The following is a 15015-nucleotide window of genomic DNA, read 5'->3' as shown; positions in this document are numbered from 1 at the left end:
TCACTGTACTTTTACTTGTGGGTCAACAGAAGATGCTGAATAAGGTGAACTTAGGCCACCCGGCATGCACCATCAGCTACAGTCCTGAGGGAGATATGGTGGCCATTGGCATGAAGAACGGCGAGTTCATCATCCTGCTGGTTGCGTCCCTCAAAATCTGGGGCAAGAAAAGGGACCGCCGCTCCTCTATCCAGGATATTAGGTGAGAACGGCAGAGAAAGTCGGCCAAGAGCTTTGTCTTGAAATTAGCGTCTTTCCAAGAGTGTGCATTCAATAAGCACCGGCCGGCGACCATGTTGCACAATCAAACTCATTTACCATTTAAGTGTTCATTTTGAAAGCAAAGTTGGATGTAGTTGTAGTCTTTTCACTCAAATCTAACTTAGTCATAATTTGTTCATATAAAGTGTTTTAATTTTAGTTGACGTGTCGAAATGCCATAAAATTATAGTGGTACATGAAAGAATCACTGAATTAAATGTTGAAAATGCATTGTGTTACCAGTGTTTTAAGATTTTTAATCCAGTCGAGTAATTTTGTAAAATGAATGTAGTAGTATTTAACATTAGTTCAATACATTTATAATTAATCTTTTAGAGCTGTTTTCAAATATTTCTTTAAGTACAATTTAATGTAAGTTTTACGTACAATGCATTTTAATTTAATCATCAGTTCCAGTGGTTTACAATATTAAATACAGCTTTTGGTAATACAATCCCTTATTGATGAATGCCTAGGCGAAGTACATTTCTGTATTTTAATGTTGGTCAAAATTTTGGGAGAATCAACTCTTTTGGTTGTACTTGTTGTAAAATGTTTGGAGACACTGACTGAGATGAACTGAATATGAATGAGTGAATGAGTTAAGGTTGTGAGTATTGACACACACACGCACACACACGCACACACGCACACAGATTTAACTTATTACCGGTATATATTGTTGCAGCTCAAACATGTCAAGATGCTACATGTGCTAAAAAAAATTAACTTAATTGATCAAATTGATTAATCGCCCAGCCCTGGTCTGACGTCTACTTTCTCTTTGTGTCGTGATTGTTTTATCGTTTCATGTCACAATCTCAGGTAGGCGAGGAAAAAAAAACACTTTGATAATGTTTCAAAGACATTTAATAATCGGACCTTTATTAACTTGAATTAAAAATAGGCCCGATTGGCAGTATGTGTGTCTCCCTTGCAGATTCAGTCCAAATTCACGCTACCTGGCCGTCGGCTCTTGCGAAAGCGCCGTCGACTTCTACGACCTGTCGCTGGGGCCGCAGTTGAACCGCATCAACTGTTGCCGGGACATCCCCAGCTTTGTCATGCAGATGGACTTCTCTGCGGACAGCATGTACATCCAGGTGCGGCGCCCTCAGCAGTACGGGGCGAGGTATCCGTCCGGGCCTGTTCCCATCTAATCTTCATTTGCCGTTTTGAATCAGGTGTCCACTGGTGCTTACAAGCGGCTGGTGTATGAGGTGCCGTCGGGGAAGCAGGTCGTGGAGCAGTCTCACATTGACAGGATTACCTGGGCCACCTGGACCAGGTCAGATAAGAAGCACTAACAATATAGGCTAGGTTCACACCGCAGGTCTTGATGCTCATTTCGGATTTTTTTTTTTTTTATAGATCTGATTTTTTTTTTTTTTTTTTTTGCGTAAGCGTTTATATGTCTTGTCTGCTGTATGAACACATGCGTCGCCTAAGTAACGCACATGTGCAGAAGAAGAGACGACGTCACTCCCGAGTCCCGCCGTTGTGTTTGCGGAAGTAAATGTGGTCCAGCGTGTCTCGGCATTTACACAGTCAAGTGATTAGATAGGAGGTAGAAATAAATACAGTATTTGGGGAAAATCACGAGGCGACGCTTTAACATCTGATTTCATGGAGATATCGCTAACGATGACGTCACGTCACAACCGTGCGTAAAGAATGAATCGATTTGAGCCGTGGCTGAATTACTACGATCGCCATAAATGTAAACTTTATGCTTCATGTTTCAAGTGGGAATACATTAAAGTAAAATATTAAGTCAATAGTGTTACTCAAAACAACTTTGCAGAATCGATCCCCCGCTGCTTTCAATCTTTAAGAACTGTTTGTTTTTAAGTATTTAACTTAGATTTTTTTTAAACAGTTTTTTAATTGATGTTATTTTAATTGAATCATTAAGTACTATTTTATTTAACGGCAGTGGTAATGTTCAAACTATGCGTAATGTTTCATTGACTTACAATAATATTCAATTTACTTGATCGGAGTAAAACCTCATTCTGATATTTTATGAATGCTCAGGCATTCTCTATAGTCTTCTAATGTTGCTAATGATTGGGATACTTGGTTAGCCTCTCTTGTTGTTTTTTTGCAAAAAGTGTGAGAACCACTACATAGACAGTTAGAAAGGTTTTTTGGAGGGGCATCAATCGCTTGTAATTTTTTAAATATCTATTTACGGCAGGACTTGGTCCATATCCCCTGTGAATAGTGGGGGACTAATGTATGTGGTCAATCTGTATGGAACTCTGTCTGCATGGATATTTCTGAGTGGTCTCTCTTCCTCCATCACTGTGGCCAGCGTTCTCGGGGACGAGGTGGTCGGCATCTGGTCACGGAACACAGACAAAGCAGACGTCACCTGCGCCTGCGTGTCGCACTCAGGCCTTAATGTAGTCACAGGCGATGACTTTGGAATGGTCAAGCTCTTTGACTTTCCATGTCCAGACAAGTTTGTAAGTACCACTGGATCACTGCCTCTTATGTTCACTCTAAAAATTTAAACTATAGCACACCATAGTGGCAGAGCACACATAATGATGTTCAAAGCGAGCAAGATGGTCATTTGTAGATGATACCAGTAATGTGTATGCAAAATTTCTTAATTTAATATAATAACTTATACAAATGTTTATATTTTTGGCTTGTTTTTTTAAATTAACATAATAAATTAAATTAATTCAGCAATTGAAATACTGTAATTAATTTTAATTTTGTTTAGCTATAATTTACCGGTATTTTGTCAAATAAAATGTTCAAATTAAACCTGTATGTAAAGTGGTTCATTTGACAATTTTTATTATAAATTGATCATTTGCAATAAATCAACTAAGCAATTATTTTAAAAAGGTAATAATATTTAACCAGCCAGGTTTAGGTGAAAAAAACCAAAACACTACATTTTAATGTACTAAATATCTTGGTGGATGGGATTAAAGAAAGGAGCGTATGGTATGTGGCCCTTGTACATACTTGACCCACCCCTGAGTTATACTGACATCAGTATTGTAATTTCCCATCATCTGATGTCGTCATTTAGAGATGGATATACAGGAAGACATGTAAAATATGTCTATGGATATTGTATTTTGATAGCGATAACTGCTCCGTTATGACCAGGAAAGGACCAGACATTGAGATTCCTTGGCTATATTGCATTTTCACATGTCATTTGATCATGTGATTACATAGAGATTTTCATTATTTTTCATTTCAGGCAAAACATAAACGCTTTTTAGGCCATTCGGCTCACTTGACAAATATTCGCATCACAAACGGGGACCGCTTCGTGGTGAGCGCTGGTGGAGATGACAGGAGGTATGACTTCAAATCATAACTCTCATATATCCCCTTTATCGATGAAATGTCAACATGGTCTCGTGTGTACTTTTGTAGCCTCTTTGTGTGGAGGTGTGTCCACGCCCCTCACTGAAGGTGACATCCTGACCGCTTCGCCTGTCGCCTCCCGACATGTCTCTCCAGTCAAGCGTAAAGGATTGCATTTAAAAGAGCAGGAGGAGGCCTGGCAGGCTCAACGTGAGGAATAAGTGTGGCGCTAACTTACTGCCTCAATACTCGGTGCACGCACACGCGCACATCATGGTGTGAATTGTGAACAAAGTTGGCGTGCATTCAGACCTCCTCACATCATTTATGAAAAAAAATAAAATGTTCATTTTTTTATGTGCATATCAACTAAGGCAGTGGTCCCCAACTACTAGGCCGCACCGTGGACTGGTACGGGTCACTGGGACATTTGAAAAACAAAAAAGTTGATGTCAAACCACCCATCACGGTCATGTAAAAAAAGTAAGCCCACAAGAGAGCAAATTAGTAAAAAAAAAAAGGGGGGGGAGGGCTTTGGAGAGCTTACAGATAGGGGCAAAGGCCAAACGATAAGACTGAAGAAGAGGAGCCTGCAATTTCCAAAATACGGCTGCATTTCAGAAGTCTACACACCCCTTTCAGGTGTCAGGTTTTTACAAGTGCAAACAAGTGCAGGGCTCCCACTAATTGCAACAACTATGTTGAGCATAGTGACAAGTTATACTTTGAATTAGTTTTTGTTTCAATTCTGATCTGTCAAAATATTGCTTCACGCACAACTTGTCTGTGGCGCAAAATATGTTGGGGACCGCTGATTTAAAGGATGCATTACTTTTGTGGGATGAGTATTTCTGTCCCACAATTGAAGGCCTATTGTTTACTGACAATGCCATTAAAAATATACTTGTAGCAAACTCAATTAGCCTTAACTCGAGTGTTGTGATTTTTTTTCCTCCCCCCTTTTTTTTTTTTTTTTGTATTTTCATTTTGGATAATGTGGTCATTTGTTGGTTGTTTCTTTTTGCTGGTAATTCCAAATTGTGTGGCCTTCTTCCTGAATGTAACATCCACTGTTATGTTCTGGATGTCAGCATGCCAAAGCAGACTGTACACTGTACACCCGACCCAGTCACTGTGTCACCCTGATGGTTCATTTCTGTGCTTGTGTTGTGGTGCTGGTGGTTGTTGTTGACTGATCAATCCCACTCATGACTCGTTAATGAGTGCAGATGTGTTCGTGTTTGTTTGTGGGTGTGCATGGAAGACGATCTGTCTAGAACACCCCCCAGAAAAGAAAATAGCTGTAACTTGATGTTCCAATGCACCCTTAAATATTTCACCACTTTACAGTGCGCTGCTACAATGTATTATTGTCATATTTCCATCAATATGATGGGTGTAAATTAGTGTTTTGTGTAATTGGACATATTACTTAAATGGAATGTTTTATTTAAAAGGAAAAAAGTGCAAAATATTGTTTCTTTTAAGACTATAAATATATGCATACAGTATATTAAAAAAACGACATATTTTGATTTACACCAGTGTAAATACCATTTGTAGATATTCTTTTTGTATATTTTTGTGAGATGTTTCTTAAAGTCCGCTTTAATAATGATAAAAAAATAAATAAACAGGGGTTCTAACCTGTGAGTGTATGATGTTACGGTGTGTGCAAATAGAAAACTTTATTTAACCAATGTGATCAAACTATTGGTGCTCAATTATTAATAAAAAGATTTCCTGACTGCTCTTTTGTCTCAGTCATTAAACATTTTGGGACTTTTTTTTAACATGATTTCCTGATCGATCGTGGGGAAAATGATGGAATAATATATGAATTGTCCAAATTACCACTATTAGTTTTTCTCAGTCGCTTTGGTACATTTCTCGAATCATCCTTGAAATGTGCTAAACAGTAAGTACGTTTCTCAAATAATTTGTACAAATAGCAAAACATCATGGACCCCCTGTAAAATCCAGTTTCTTTCCCAAAAGTCGTAGTTCATCTCTCAAAACCAAATACAGTATCTGTGTCATTGAACATCAGAATTCCAAGTCATTGTGTTGATAAGGCAGTCAAATTGGTTAGTCCTGTCAGTACAATAGCTGCATGGAGGGATCTTCTGAGGTAAACCGCGGCTAAAGTTTTGATAACAATTATTGTAAATATGCTAAATTAAATTACGAAAATTATTTACAAATTTCCAAAAATATATAACTAAACTTACATACAGATTTGCCATTCCATTCGACGGAGAAGACTCAATTTTTGGTTTTCCAAGACTACCGGGAAGGTGGGCAGGATGACAACCCCCATTGCGCAATGTGAACATTACAGGGACACCACAGAAAGCACCCGAAAGAAGACTTCTACAATAAAAAGACTACGAGAACTGCAAATATCTTCTGCGTGTTCTTTTCCAACTCAACAATTAAGTAATGAAACTTCCTGCCTCTGTAATTTTAAGTAGAACCCTATGAAATATTTGAATGTGCTTCATATATGTACACATTTTCAGCTTGCATTTTCTATTAGTTTGCATGTAGAAGAGCTGAACAGCTTTGATTTACAATGTTATTTTCTTTCACAATCAGTTGTGGTTGGATTGATTGAATTTAGATTTCAAGGAGTTATTGCACGCAAAGTATAATCTTAACATAATTTCTCAAAGGTGGGAGCACCAGGTTATCTTCAACTACTTTTCCAAATTTTTTGTTCAAAGAGTGGAAAGTTGTACCAATTCTCCCCGAAATGTTACCCATGACTTTAGGGGTGACTTATGTAGTTTCGCCTTTTAAAATTATTCCAAAAACAGACGTGGTGCCCCTAGACATGCTTGGGGTTTAATGCAGGCATTAAATTGAAATGGCCGTTAATTAATTAAATACATAATTGAACCATATTCGCTACACTTTGGTGCGTGTGGAACATTGATTGCAAGAGACTGGACAAGATTTACATTTACGCGTTTATTGTTTGTACTGGAATTTGGTTGCAGACCATCTCATAGCGACACAGAAAAGGAAAAGGGGAAAAGACGGCACTGCATAGCACAAAGAAAATAGACCAAAAAAAAGTACTGTACAGATAAGAACTTAGTAAAATCTGCTTAGGGAAAACTGCACATGCAGTGTTGTAGAAATTACAGTGCAGTATTCCTACTTCCTTTGGGCCAAAAATTCTCATCCACGTCACAACAAATATGTTCCCTTGCGATGTGCTATTTCAGAAAACTGGTTGATATACTAAAATTCATAATTTCATATTTGAACAGCAATCACATAAATAAATTCTTTTGGGCTATTTACATATTTTACATGCATGAAGCAAAAAGTCAAAACAACTGCTATTTTGCTTTCATGTAAATCTGTTACAAACTACAGTTGACTATAGTGATGTTTGCCACCAATCAGTGAAATTTAAGAGAAGTCTATATGAGATTATGCAAAACAAAAACCTGTTAGTATAGTGCTCCATACCTCTTCTGTCTTTTTACACTGGCTGACCTGTGAAATATACTTTGCCGGCAGCACTACACGTGTGCTACAGACCACCAGTTCCATGTCATTTAAAGTTTGACTGAGAAGGAGCTGCCACAGGAGCAGCCGTGATCAGCTCGGGGATTCTTGAGCACCTGGAAGGTAGCGCGGATGAGTTCTTGGCTGAAATCCACTGTGGCTCCTTTTACAAACTCCAAGCTATCCTGGTCCACAACAATGCCCACTCCGTCCTGCTCGAACACTCTGAAAGGACAGAGATATGTGGACAGAGTGAGAGAGAGAGAATTCAACGATATGAAAAGAAAGGGCATGCTGTACCTGTCATCTTCACTCCTGTCAGCATCAACCGAAAACTTGTACTGGAAGCCGGAGCAGCCTCCCCCTTCCACGCTTATTCTCAGGTACTCTCCTTTCGCCATGATCTCACCAAGCCTCTGAATTAAAATGGCCATTAGAATTAAAGTGGACATATAAAGGAATCTTCAGTTTCTCCTCTTTTAATTGGCTCTTTCTACACACGAACAACTGTGAAACTCCCTCTGCCAAATGAAATCTGTTCCAAGAGCTTTAATGCAGTTGTTGGTGCACAGTCGCTGCTCACCTTGACACACGACTCGGTGAGGTGAACCTTTTCATCAAGTTCGGACCTCTGTTGATTTGTGGCGACGCTGAAAGGTCGAAGACACACTGTGGAAATGCACTGAGGGCTACGGAGGGGCCGAGGAAAGCGTTGTCTCGCCGCGATGTTACGGAGGAGCGCAGAAGCCCTGCAAAGCATCACCGTTAGCCAGGTCAGGTTGAATACGATCACGTACCATGTGTCAATAACACGATGAGCTCGCGAGCCGGTGAGTTATAGCGAACGTCAGCCTGACGTTCAAAAGATACAATTCTACATCTCTCATTATGAATGGAGGTTGTAAAAAAATACAAATAAACCAACATCTGTCTTGATGTAATTGAGGTAGACAAATGGGCAATTTTACCTGACAAGGCTTAATACTTTCGACTTTGACGCAGATATCATAGTTTGTCCTACTAATGTCCTACTTCCATAACAAATAAAAAGGAAGTTCCGCCCGAGTGAGCGGAAAGACGCTAGTAGCCAATACCCTGGTCATTCATAACGGCTGACTAAAATGCATCCGAATGATTGGTTGATGAACCTGCCAATCAATAGTAATGGCAAAGAGAATTAATACCTTAGTTGACCTGTCAGGCACAAGGTCCAAAAGGTTTTCCATTGTATGAATAATATTTAATCAATAAATGTTTATTTCTCATGTAATTTAAATTATTAATGAATGTAAATAGCGTTGTTTCTATACGTCCGATTAGTAGTACCTCATTCCACTAATAACGTATCCTGGCAGACAACATGCCGGGTAAAATAATCTCACTTTGGGCGTTATTTTTAGTCTCGTGATATGAGGAAATAAAACGCGTTGGTAGGTTGTTTGCTACGATACACCACTCTTGAAGCCGCCGGGGGAAACTTGAAGACAAAAACGGGGTACTGATTATTTAATTTTTTTAACATTAGGTGCTGGATTGCCAGAAAAGTGCTGTGTGCGTGATTGCGTGCTTGGTTGAAGTATGACTGGACTGCCTCATTGGTTGACGAAAAATCAATCAATCAGGTTACATACTGAATGCGTTGTGCTTATATTCATTAAAGTTCCAAGTCTTGAATATTTGTTTTCTAGGTCGTCGAAAGATGGATTTGAGAGCTGGCGTCGTTTTGCTATGCGTAATGGGGCTCACCTGGGCTGAACCAGTCAAATATTCCGACTGTGGTAAATCACTACTGCTCAACTAGTAACGGTCTAATTTCATTCCCCTTGATTAGGTTCTTTTTTTTTTTTTTTTTTTTTTTTTTTTTTAGTGCTAATGCATATGTTAAACTACTGTTTCTGTGACTGTTGGCAAATGCCAGCAAATGAGGGTCAAAAAATGTTGAAATGTTGTATAATATTTAAGGAAATGAAATGTGTGTATAAGATATTGTGGTTAATTAATTATAAGATATATATTAGGCGGAAAAAATCCTGTGAGTTGTAATGTGTGTGTGTGTTTTTTTGTTTTTTTTTTTTTTAAGATTTTTGAACTCTTGGGTCGATTTGAACCCACAACATCAAACCGAGTTTATCAATAAACCAAAATGCTGGGGAGGAAACGGCTAATTGAATGGATGAAACAAAAACACCCACACACAAAAACGAATTGTTTCTCTTAGTACTGGAATGTCCCATAAATATTAATTATATTGTTTGTTGTATTGATAAAGTGAAAATTTGAGAACAAAGTCAGAATTCTGATTTTATAGTGAGTGAGAACTCTGCCAACCATTTTTCTTTTTCTGGGCTCATATGTATATTTTGGCCGCTTGTAACTGCCATCTTAGTTAATATATCATGTGAGTTAAATAAAATCTTTCTAAAACTGAGACGTTTTACATAAAAAAAGAAAAAAATTAAGTTTTGAACCTGCAAAAAAAACTTCAACACATTTAGAATATCTTGTTAATGTAAATGCTCGGCAAGTGGGATGAAAGAACGGAGAGGGCCTTATGTGTCCAATTTTTGAAAATGACTAAACTTCTTCATCCCCCCCAAGTGATGTGAAATCAGTTGACTGTGTTTTCTCTCTTATCTTCAGGTTCCTCTTCAGGCAAGGTGATTATTGTGGACATTACTCCTTGTGCCTCTCTGCCTTGCCAGCTGCATAAAGGACAGTCCTACAGTGTCAATGTGACTTTCAACAGCGGTGAGTACTTTTTATTGATTTGCAGTGTCTTCTCTCGGTGTTATCTTCATTTTTGTTTGTTTTCTATAGCTGTGCAGAGCCAGACGAGCAAAGCCGTGGTGCACGGCGTCATCGCCGGAGTTCCCGTCCCCTTCCCGATTCCCATCGAGGATGGCTGCAAGTCTGGAATCCAGTGTCCCATCCAGAAGCAGCAGAACTATCACTATCTGAACGAACTGCCCGTCAAGGCGCAGTATCCTACGGTAAGCGTACATTCAGCAGCAGTCTGAAATATTATTCTATCTAGTTCTTTGCTGCCACATGTCCACTGAGAAACTAAACATGTTCAAGATCATACCTTTTTAGGGATTAGCGAGTACCGATTTCAGTATCATGCCGATACAACATTATTTCAAGGCATCGGGTATTCTTGAAGGCAAAAAAAAAAAAGACTTTAAGTAAGTCCTTTTTGCCAGTAGTTGGTCCGAAAGGAAAAGAAGGGCTTTCTTACAATTACGTATCTGTCATTGTGTTTATTGAACATTTATCTGTCACTAGTGGTTAGGGCTGGACGATTATGAAAAAATAATAATCACACAATTATTTTGAGATTAAAATCATGATTATTAAAATGATATTTATTGATTTAAAAACTATCTTCATAGTGCCATTCCAATTCATCCTTGCATCTTGACCACTTTATTCTTGAACACTTTTCTTTTTCTCGATTACAAAATGACCTTGTAAAAAGCATGTGAAATTCCAGCCTCTTGCATTTTCATTCAATTAAAAAATCCAGTGTCAGAGTCAACAGTTAAACTACCTTCTTCGACACTCTCAGGAAGAAAAAAAAGGCTTTTGGACAGAAATGGACCCTCCATTTTTGTTCTTAGTGGTACAAATATTTTGTGATATAGGGTTCACAATTTAACCACTAGGTACAACTATCTTGATGTTTATACTGTACATGGTAGACCAATCACCTTTCTGCATGCTTTTTTTCCCCTTTCATTATGGACATGAACAGTTACAAGTGCCACTAGTTGATATGATGTAATTACAACTGATGAATTGTGGTGGGAGAATCGTTTGGATAATGTTGTCCATCACTGTTCTAGACAGTACCCTAAGTTTGCCTTTGAACGGAGCAAAGCATAAGTTTCCCAAATTCCCAATATGTACAATGATGTACCCTTGAGGGTACTGCCCCAGTGATGAGCCTTAGAGGTACAAATTTAGCACCCTTTTTCTGACTGTGTACTTATTGGTTTTAGAAGCGAGAGCCAAATGTCTCTGAGCATTTTCACTTCCTTTCACTTTTGAAAACTAACTTGACAAAAGGGCACCAATTACACTTCTTCTTTTCTTTTGTTGTGCCATTTGTAGATAAAGCTGGTAGTGGAGTGGGAACTGAGAGACGACCACAATCAAGATCTGTTCTGCATTAGGTTCCCTGTACAGATTGTTTGAAACAAGTGAACCGCACAGCTTCTTTTTAAAGGGAATCTTGACCAGTAAAAATTACATGTAAATTATTCTACATACAAATTATACTTTTTACTCACTCTGCAAACTGATTTTATAATGCATATTTTTTGCCACAATTTGATCGCATCGCACCAGTGTTTAAGGGCACATTGCAGACGACACAGTAAATGTTTGAATTGGTAACTCTTAATTCAGTCGCTACTTGTCGTAATGGCTGCCTTGTAGTATGAATTTACACAGCAAACATTTCTAGCTGTTCAGACTTTTGTAATTCCTTACTGTCTTTGTGCTATTTAGAACTTGGAAACTGTAAATGTAATGACAATAAAGAACTGGTAATGTTGTGTGAATTTGACTGGACAATGCAGGAAAAAAAACCCCACAACATGTTACTTGAGAAACTTGTATTGTTCAGCTCAAAGGCCAGCAGCAAGAAACGGGGACAATATGAAACATCCTGAATCGGCATTTGAATTCTGAAACAAAAAAAAATTCACAGAAACTAGAAAAAAAGATCACTATAAGCCAAACCACAATTCTCTGCATTGTGCTGTATTATACTGTAGGTCCACAGAAGAACTCTACGACTAGCTTTGTTACAATTTGCTGAGGTGGACATCCCGTCAGACTGACTGACACTTGTTTTACTGACGATTGACGGGACACTTAAAAAAAATAAAATAAAATGACGGAGTAAGCACTGACAGAAGTGGATTTTCGTCCGTCAGAGTAATCTCCAGTAACCGGTCAAGTACCGGAGGGCCTCTCATTCCATCATGACGGACGCCCGTTTTGCTGATGTCTTTTTTTGTGGTATGGGGAAGGACCGACGGACTGACATTCAGAATTCGGTTTGGCTTGAAAAAAATGACAAATGACGAAAGAGTACCCAGGCCAAAAACAAATGACAAAATTTAGTAAAATGCCCACCTCTGACAATTTGGCATGGCTTTTTTATCTTGGTAAATAAAGGTAGATAAAGAGGTATGTTGTACTTACTCTAACCAAACAGTCATTAAGGCAGAATATTTGTGGAATGAGGAAGGAGATTCCACTTTGGCCCTTAAACTACTTTAGGGAAGTTAAACAGATATCAGTCGCTAGGTCACAGCATCAGTCAGATTTGCATTGCAATGAGTGCAAAAGAGGGAGAATTCTTGTGCACTGTGTGAAGTTGGAATCGTTTTCTGCAGTAAAGTCAACAGCAGAATGTTGCAATTGAGCCCAAGCAGCCACTCAGGAATGAACTAACAAAGTCAATGGATGATAAGGAACAAAGCAAAATTGATAGGGCAAGCTATCCCTTATGATAGCCGCAAGTGGACATTCCATATTTCCTTTTTTAGGGGTGGCTCATTAGAAACGTGCTTTGCTGTCACTGTCCATTTTGCTTGAGACATTCGAGCCGCTGAAGCAAAGCGTTCCCAAAAGCTTCCCTGTAGCCTGGACTCAGCGTATCCAGAAGCGAGTAAACTGTCTCATGATACTGAGGGCTCAGGTCCTCGTCCACTTCGTTAAAAGAATAGCCCACCACCTATTTAGAGAGGGAGAAAAAAATAAGTGTAAAGGCTTGGGACACATTCATCTCGTTAAAGTTTGAGTGAGAGTTGGCTGTCATTCAATAACGAAAAGATGTCACATTTTTGGGGACACTATATAGCAATTAAACAGTCGTTCCATCATCTATTCTTCCATTTTATCTACAATTTAGTATGGTTCTCTGAAGGCTAAATAAAAAAAAGTTACCCCACCCTCAGTCCTGCTTCTGTGAGCTCCAAACAATAGTGGTTGCCCTCTCTAGTCTCCACATTGATATAAGCCACATCTGATGAATTGTTGAGGTTTTTAGACACGTGCATTTGGGCCACTGCAAAAAGGACATCGTTGACAACGGCATCCGCCTCCAGTCTCATGTCCTTGATGTCGCACAGCTCTACGCATTCGTCTTCGAATTCAGACACCATGGGGTCATCGGGCTGGCAGTCTACTTCCATTCCCTGAAACGCGCACACACACACACACGATAGCCTGTGACTCACTGCAGTGTCATCAAAACATAAAAATGCTACTTCACAAGACAAGAACTATGACCTCTCAAACAGCTGGTGTCATCGCATTTAAAAGAAAGTGCTACTGTACTTCTAGTCATACATGTTAATTATACACTTGAGTAGAGTTATATGTTTGTGAATAACAATCATTCTGTTCTGTTTGTTTTTATGGAAACAACCAACCAATGCCCAGCAGCACAACAGTCAAACAAGCTGACTCTTGTCTTGGCCCATTGGTGTCTATTCCCCACATACCAGCAGCTAGCCTAAACACAAATCGTTTTGTGGGCTGTCACATTTTTAGGGACAGCCATGCTGAAATGACAAAGCCCCTTTAATCTTGAACAGGCTGAATTGTAGGTGCCCATATTCACAATGAATGTTACAGAGGACCACAACATAACATGTCATTGTACACACCTGATATATTTGGTAGGGAGCAGGGCAGACTCAAAGTAGTCTATGTTTTAGCTGATGGGGTATGCTGAACAGCTTCTTTTGAGAGGATTTGTGAAGAGATTTCTGACGATGATATTGCTGGAGCTGGTCTGACTTGGTCAGAGTGTAGAAGCTACAATAGAAAATGTGAGAATAGTTGATTAGGTTAGTGTTGTATGATCACAACAAGTATGCATTGGAAATTTAGTACTGTGTATAACATGCTGTACTGCATACAGTTTGGACATTCCTTGTTGAGAGAGACACTGCTGGAACTAAACAAAAAAGCTGGTCATGGAAAACATGAAACCACGCAAGCACGAGGAGAACATGCAACGCCTGGATTCGAACACCCAGCCACACAACTGTCAGGCGGACGTGCTAAACACTTGGTAACCATGCCACCTGAATCATACATTTTTTTTCTCCATATGTTCATTTTTTTCTGTCGTTAATACTGTTTTTTAGGCATTCTGCTTTCAATCAAGTGTGTGACGTCATTCCCACCGGAGCGCTCCGATTTTCGAGGTTACTGGAACGCAGCATGGGAGTCCAATACGCATTATAAATACTGTACTGTAGTAGTTCGTCTAAACTTAACTACAAACGTTAGAGTAACAAGTGTTAAATTGATAACCACTTATAAGATTTAAAGACACTTTTTGCCTCGTTTGTCACGTCTCGAGCAATCAACAAACAAACCCACGCAGTGTAGGCCACATGTAATTCGTGCGGTTACATCGTGCAGCACATGAAGGTATGACATTTGTTTCATTTCATTGCAATCGAATGGCCACGGAACACGTATTTGTAATTAAATAAACAAACAAAAACATGCGTGCATTTTTCCTCACCTAGGTTATTCTCTCCCGTGGAAGCTTCCAGCCCACAGAGTGAGTACTCCGTGGGGGTGGGTGAGCTGACTGTTGATGGAAACCCGCCGAGGCGTTACTTTGTGGATAGCTCAAAACCGCACTGTTACGCAGTAATACCGTTTTGTTTAGTTCTTAAGAGTTTTTATCTAATTAATTACATTAAAAAATGGATAAAGTAAGTGTGCCGTACATGACATCGCCATGTTATGACGCAACTGAGTTAGTCCCACCCATAATGTAAAGTCTGGTTCAACTGGAAGAAATCTACTGGTTGGAAAATGAGGTAGGCGGAATTTTACTGCGTGAAAAAA

At 39.1% G+C, this 15015-nt stretch overlaps 4 protein-coding genes across 5 annotated transcripts in view; 2 read left to right on the top strand and 2 right to left on the bottom strand.

The window, feature by feature from the left end:
* The window catches only part of eml5 (EMAP like 5), a 43254-nt gene extending 37899 nt beyond the window's left edge, over positions 1–5355 (top strand). For both annotated transcript variants that reach the window (XM_086049352.1, XM_086049353.1), the window contains 6 exons: positions 30–202; positions 1202–1364; positions 1446–1549; positions 2579–2732; positions 3494–3594; positions 3673–5355. In XM_086049352.1, coding sequence (XP_085905478.1) covers positions 30–202; positions 1202–1364; positions 1446–1549; positions 2579–2732; positions 3494–3594; positions 3673–3709 — 732 coding nt within the window. In that variant the 3' untranslated portion in view covers positions 3710–5355. The remainder of the gene's footprint in view (positions 1–29; positions 203–1201; positions 1365–1445; positions 1550–2578; positions 2733–3493; positions 3595–3672) is intronic.
* Positions 5356–6561: 1206 nt separating this feature from the next.
* isca2 (iron-sulfur cluster assembly 2) lies at positions 6562–8224 on the bottom strand. Its single transcript, XM_086048873.1, has 4 exons — positions 8094–8224; positions 7709–7874; positions 7426–7541; positions 6562–7350 (listed from the first exon to the last, which is right to left on the bottom strand). The coding sequence occupies exons 1-4, from the start codon at positions 8132–8134 to the stop codon at positions 7176–7178; spliced, it is 498 nt and encodes a 165-aa protein (XP_085904999.1). The 5' UTR covers positions 8135–8224; the 3' UTR covers positions 6562–7175.
* Positions 8225–8466: 242 nt separating this feature from the next.
* Positions 8467–11690, top strand: LOC147137555 (NPC intracellular cholesterol transporter 2-like). The gene is made up of 5 exons (XM_086048874.1): positions 8467–8620; positions 8814–8903; positions 9766–9873; positions 9943–10115; positions 11239–11690. Exons 2-5 carry the CDS (start codon positions 8825–8827, stop codon positions 11320–11322), a joined length of 444 nt encoding a protein of 147 aa, XP_085905000.1. The 5' UTR covers positions 8467–8620; positions 8814–8824; the 3' UTR covers positions 11323–11690.
* A 39-nt stretch (positions 11691–11729) lies between these two features.
* On the bottom strand, positions 11730–14968 carry gskip (gsk3b interacting protein). The gene is made up of 4 exons (XM_086048875.1): positions 14684–14968; positions 13812–13962; positions 13092–13337; positions 11730–12874 (listed from the first exon to the last, which is right to left on the bottom strand). The coding sequence occupies exons 3-4, from the start codon at positions 13332–13334 to the stop codon at positions 12716–12718; spliced, it is 402 nt and encodes a 133-aa protein (XP_085905001.1). The 5' UTR covers positions 13335–13337; positions 13812–13962; positions 14684–14968; the 3' UTR covers positions 11730–12715.
* Between the last annotated feature and the right edge of the window lie 47 nt (positions 14969–15015).

This window comes from Filicampus tigris, chromosome 13 (genome assembly GCF_054856515.1).
Source record: "Filicampus tigris isolate MCC_2025a chromosome 13, RoL_Ftig_1.0, whole genome shotgun sequence".
Classification (NCBI taxonomy): domain Eukaryota; kingdom Metazoa; phylum Chordata; class Actinopteri; order Syngnathiformes; family Syngnathidae; genus Filicampus; species Filicampus tigris.
This window is presented reverse-complemented; position numbering and strand designations above follow the sequence as displayed.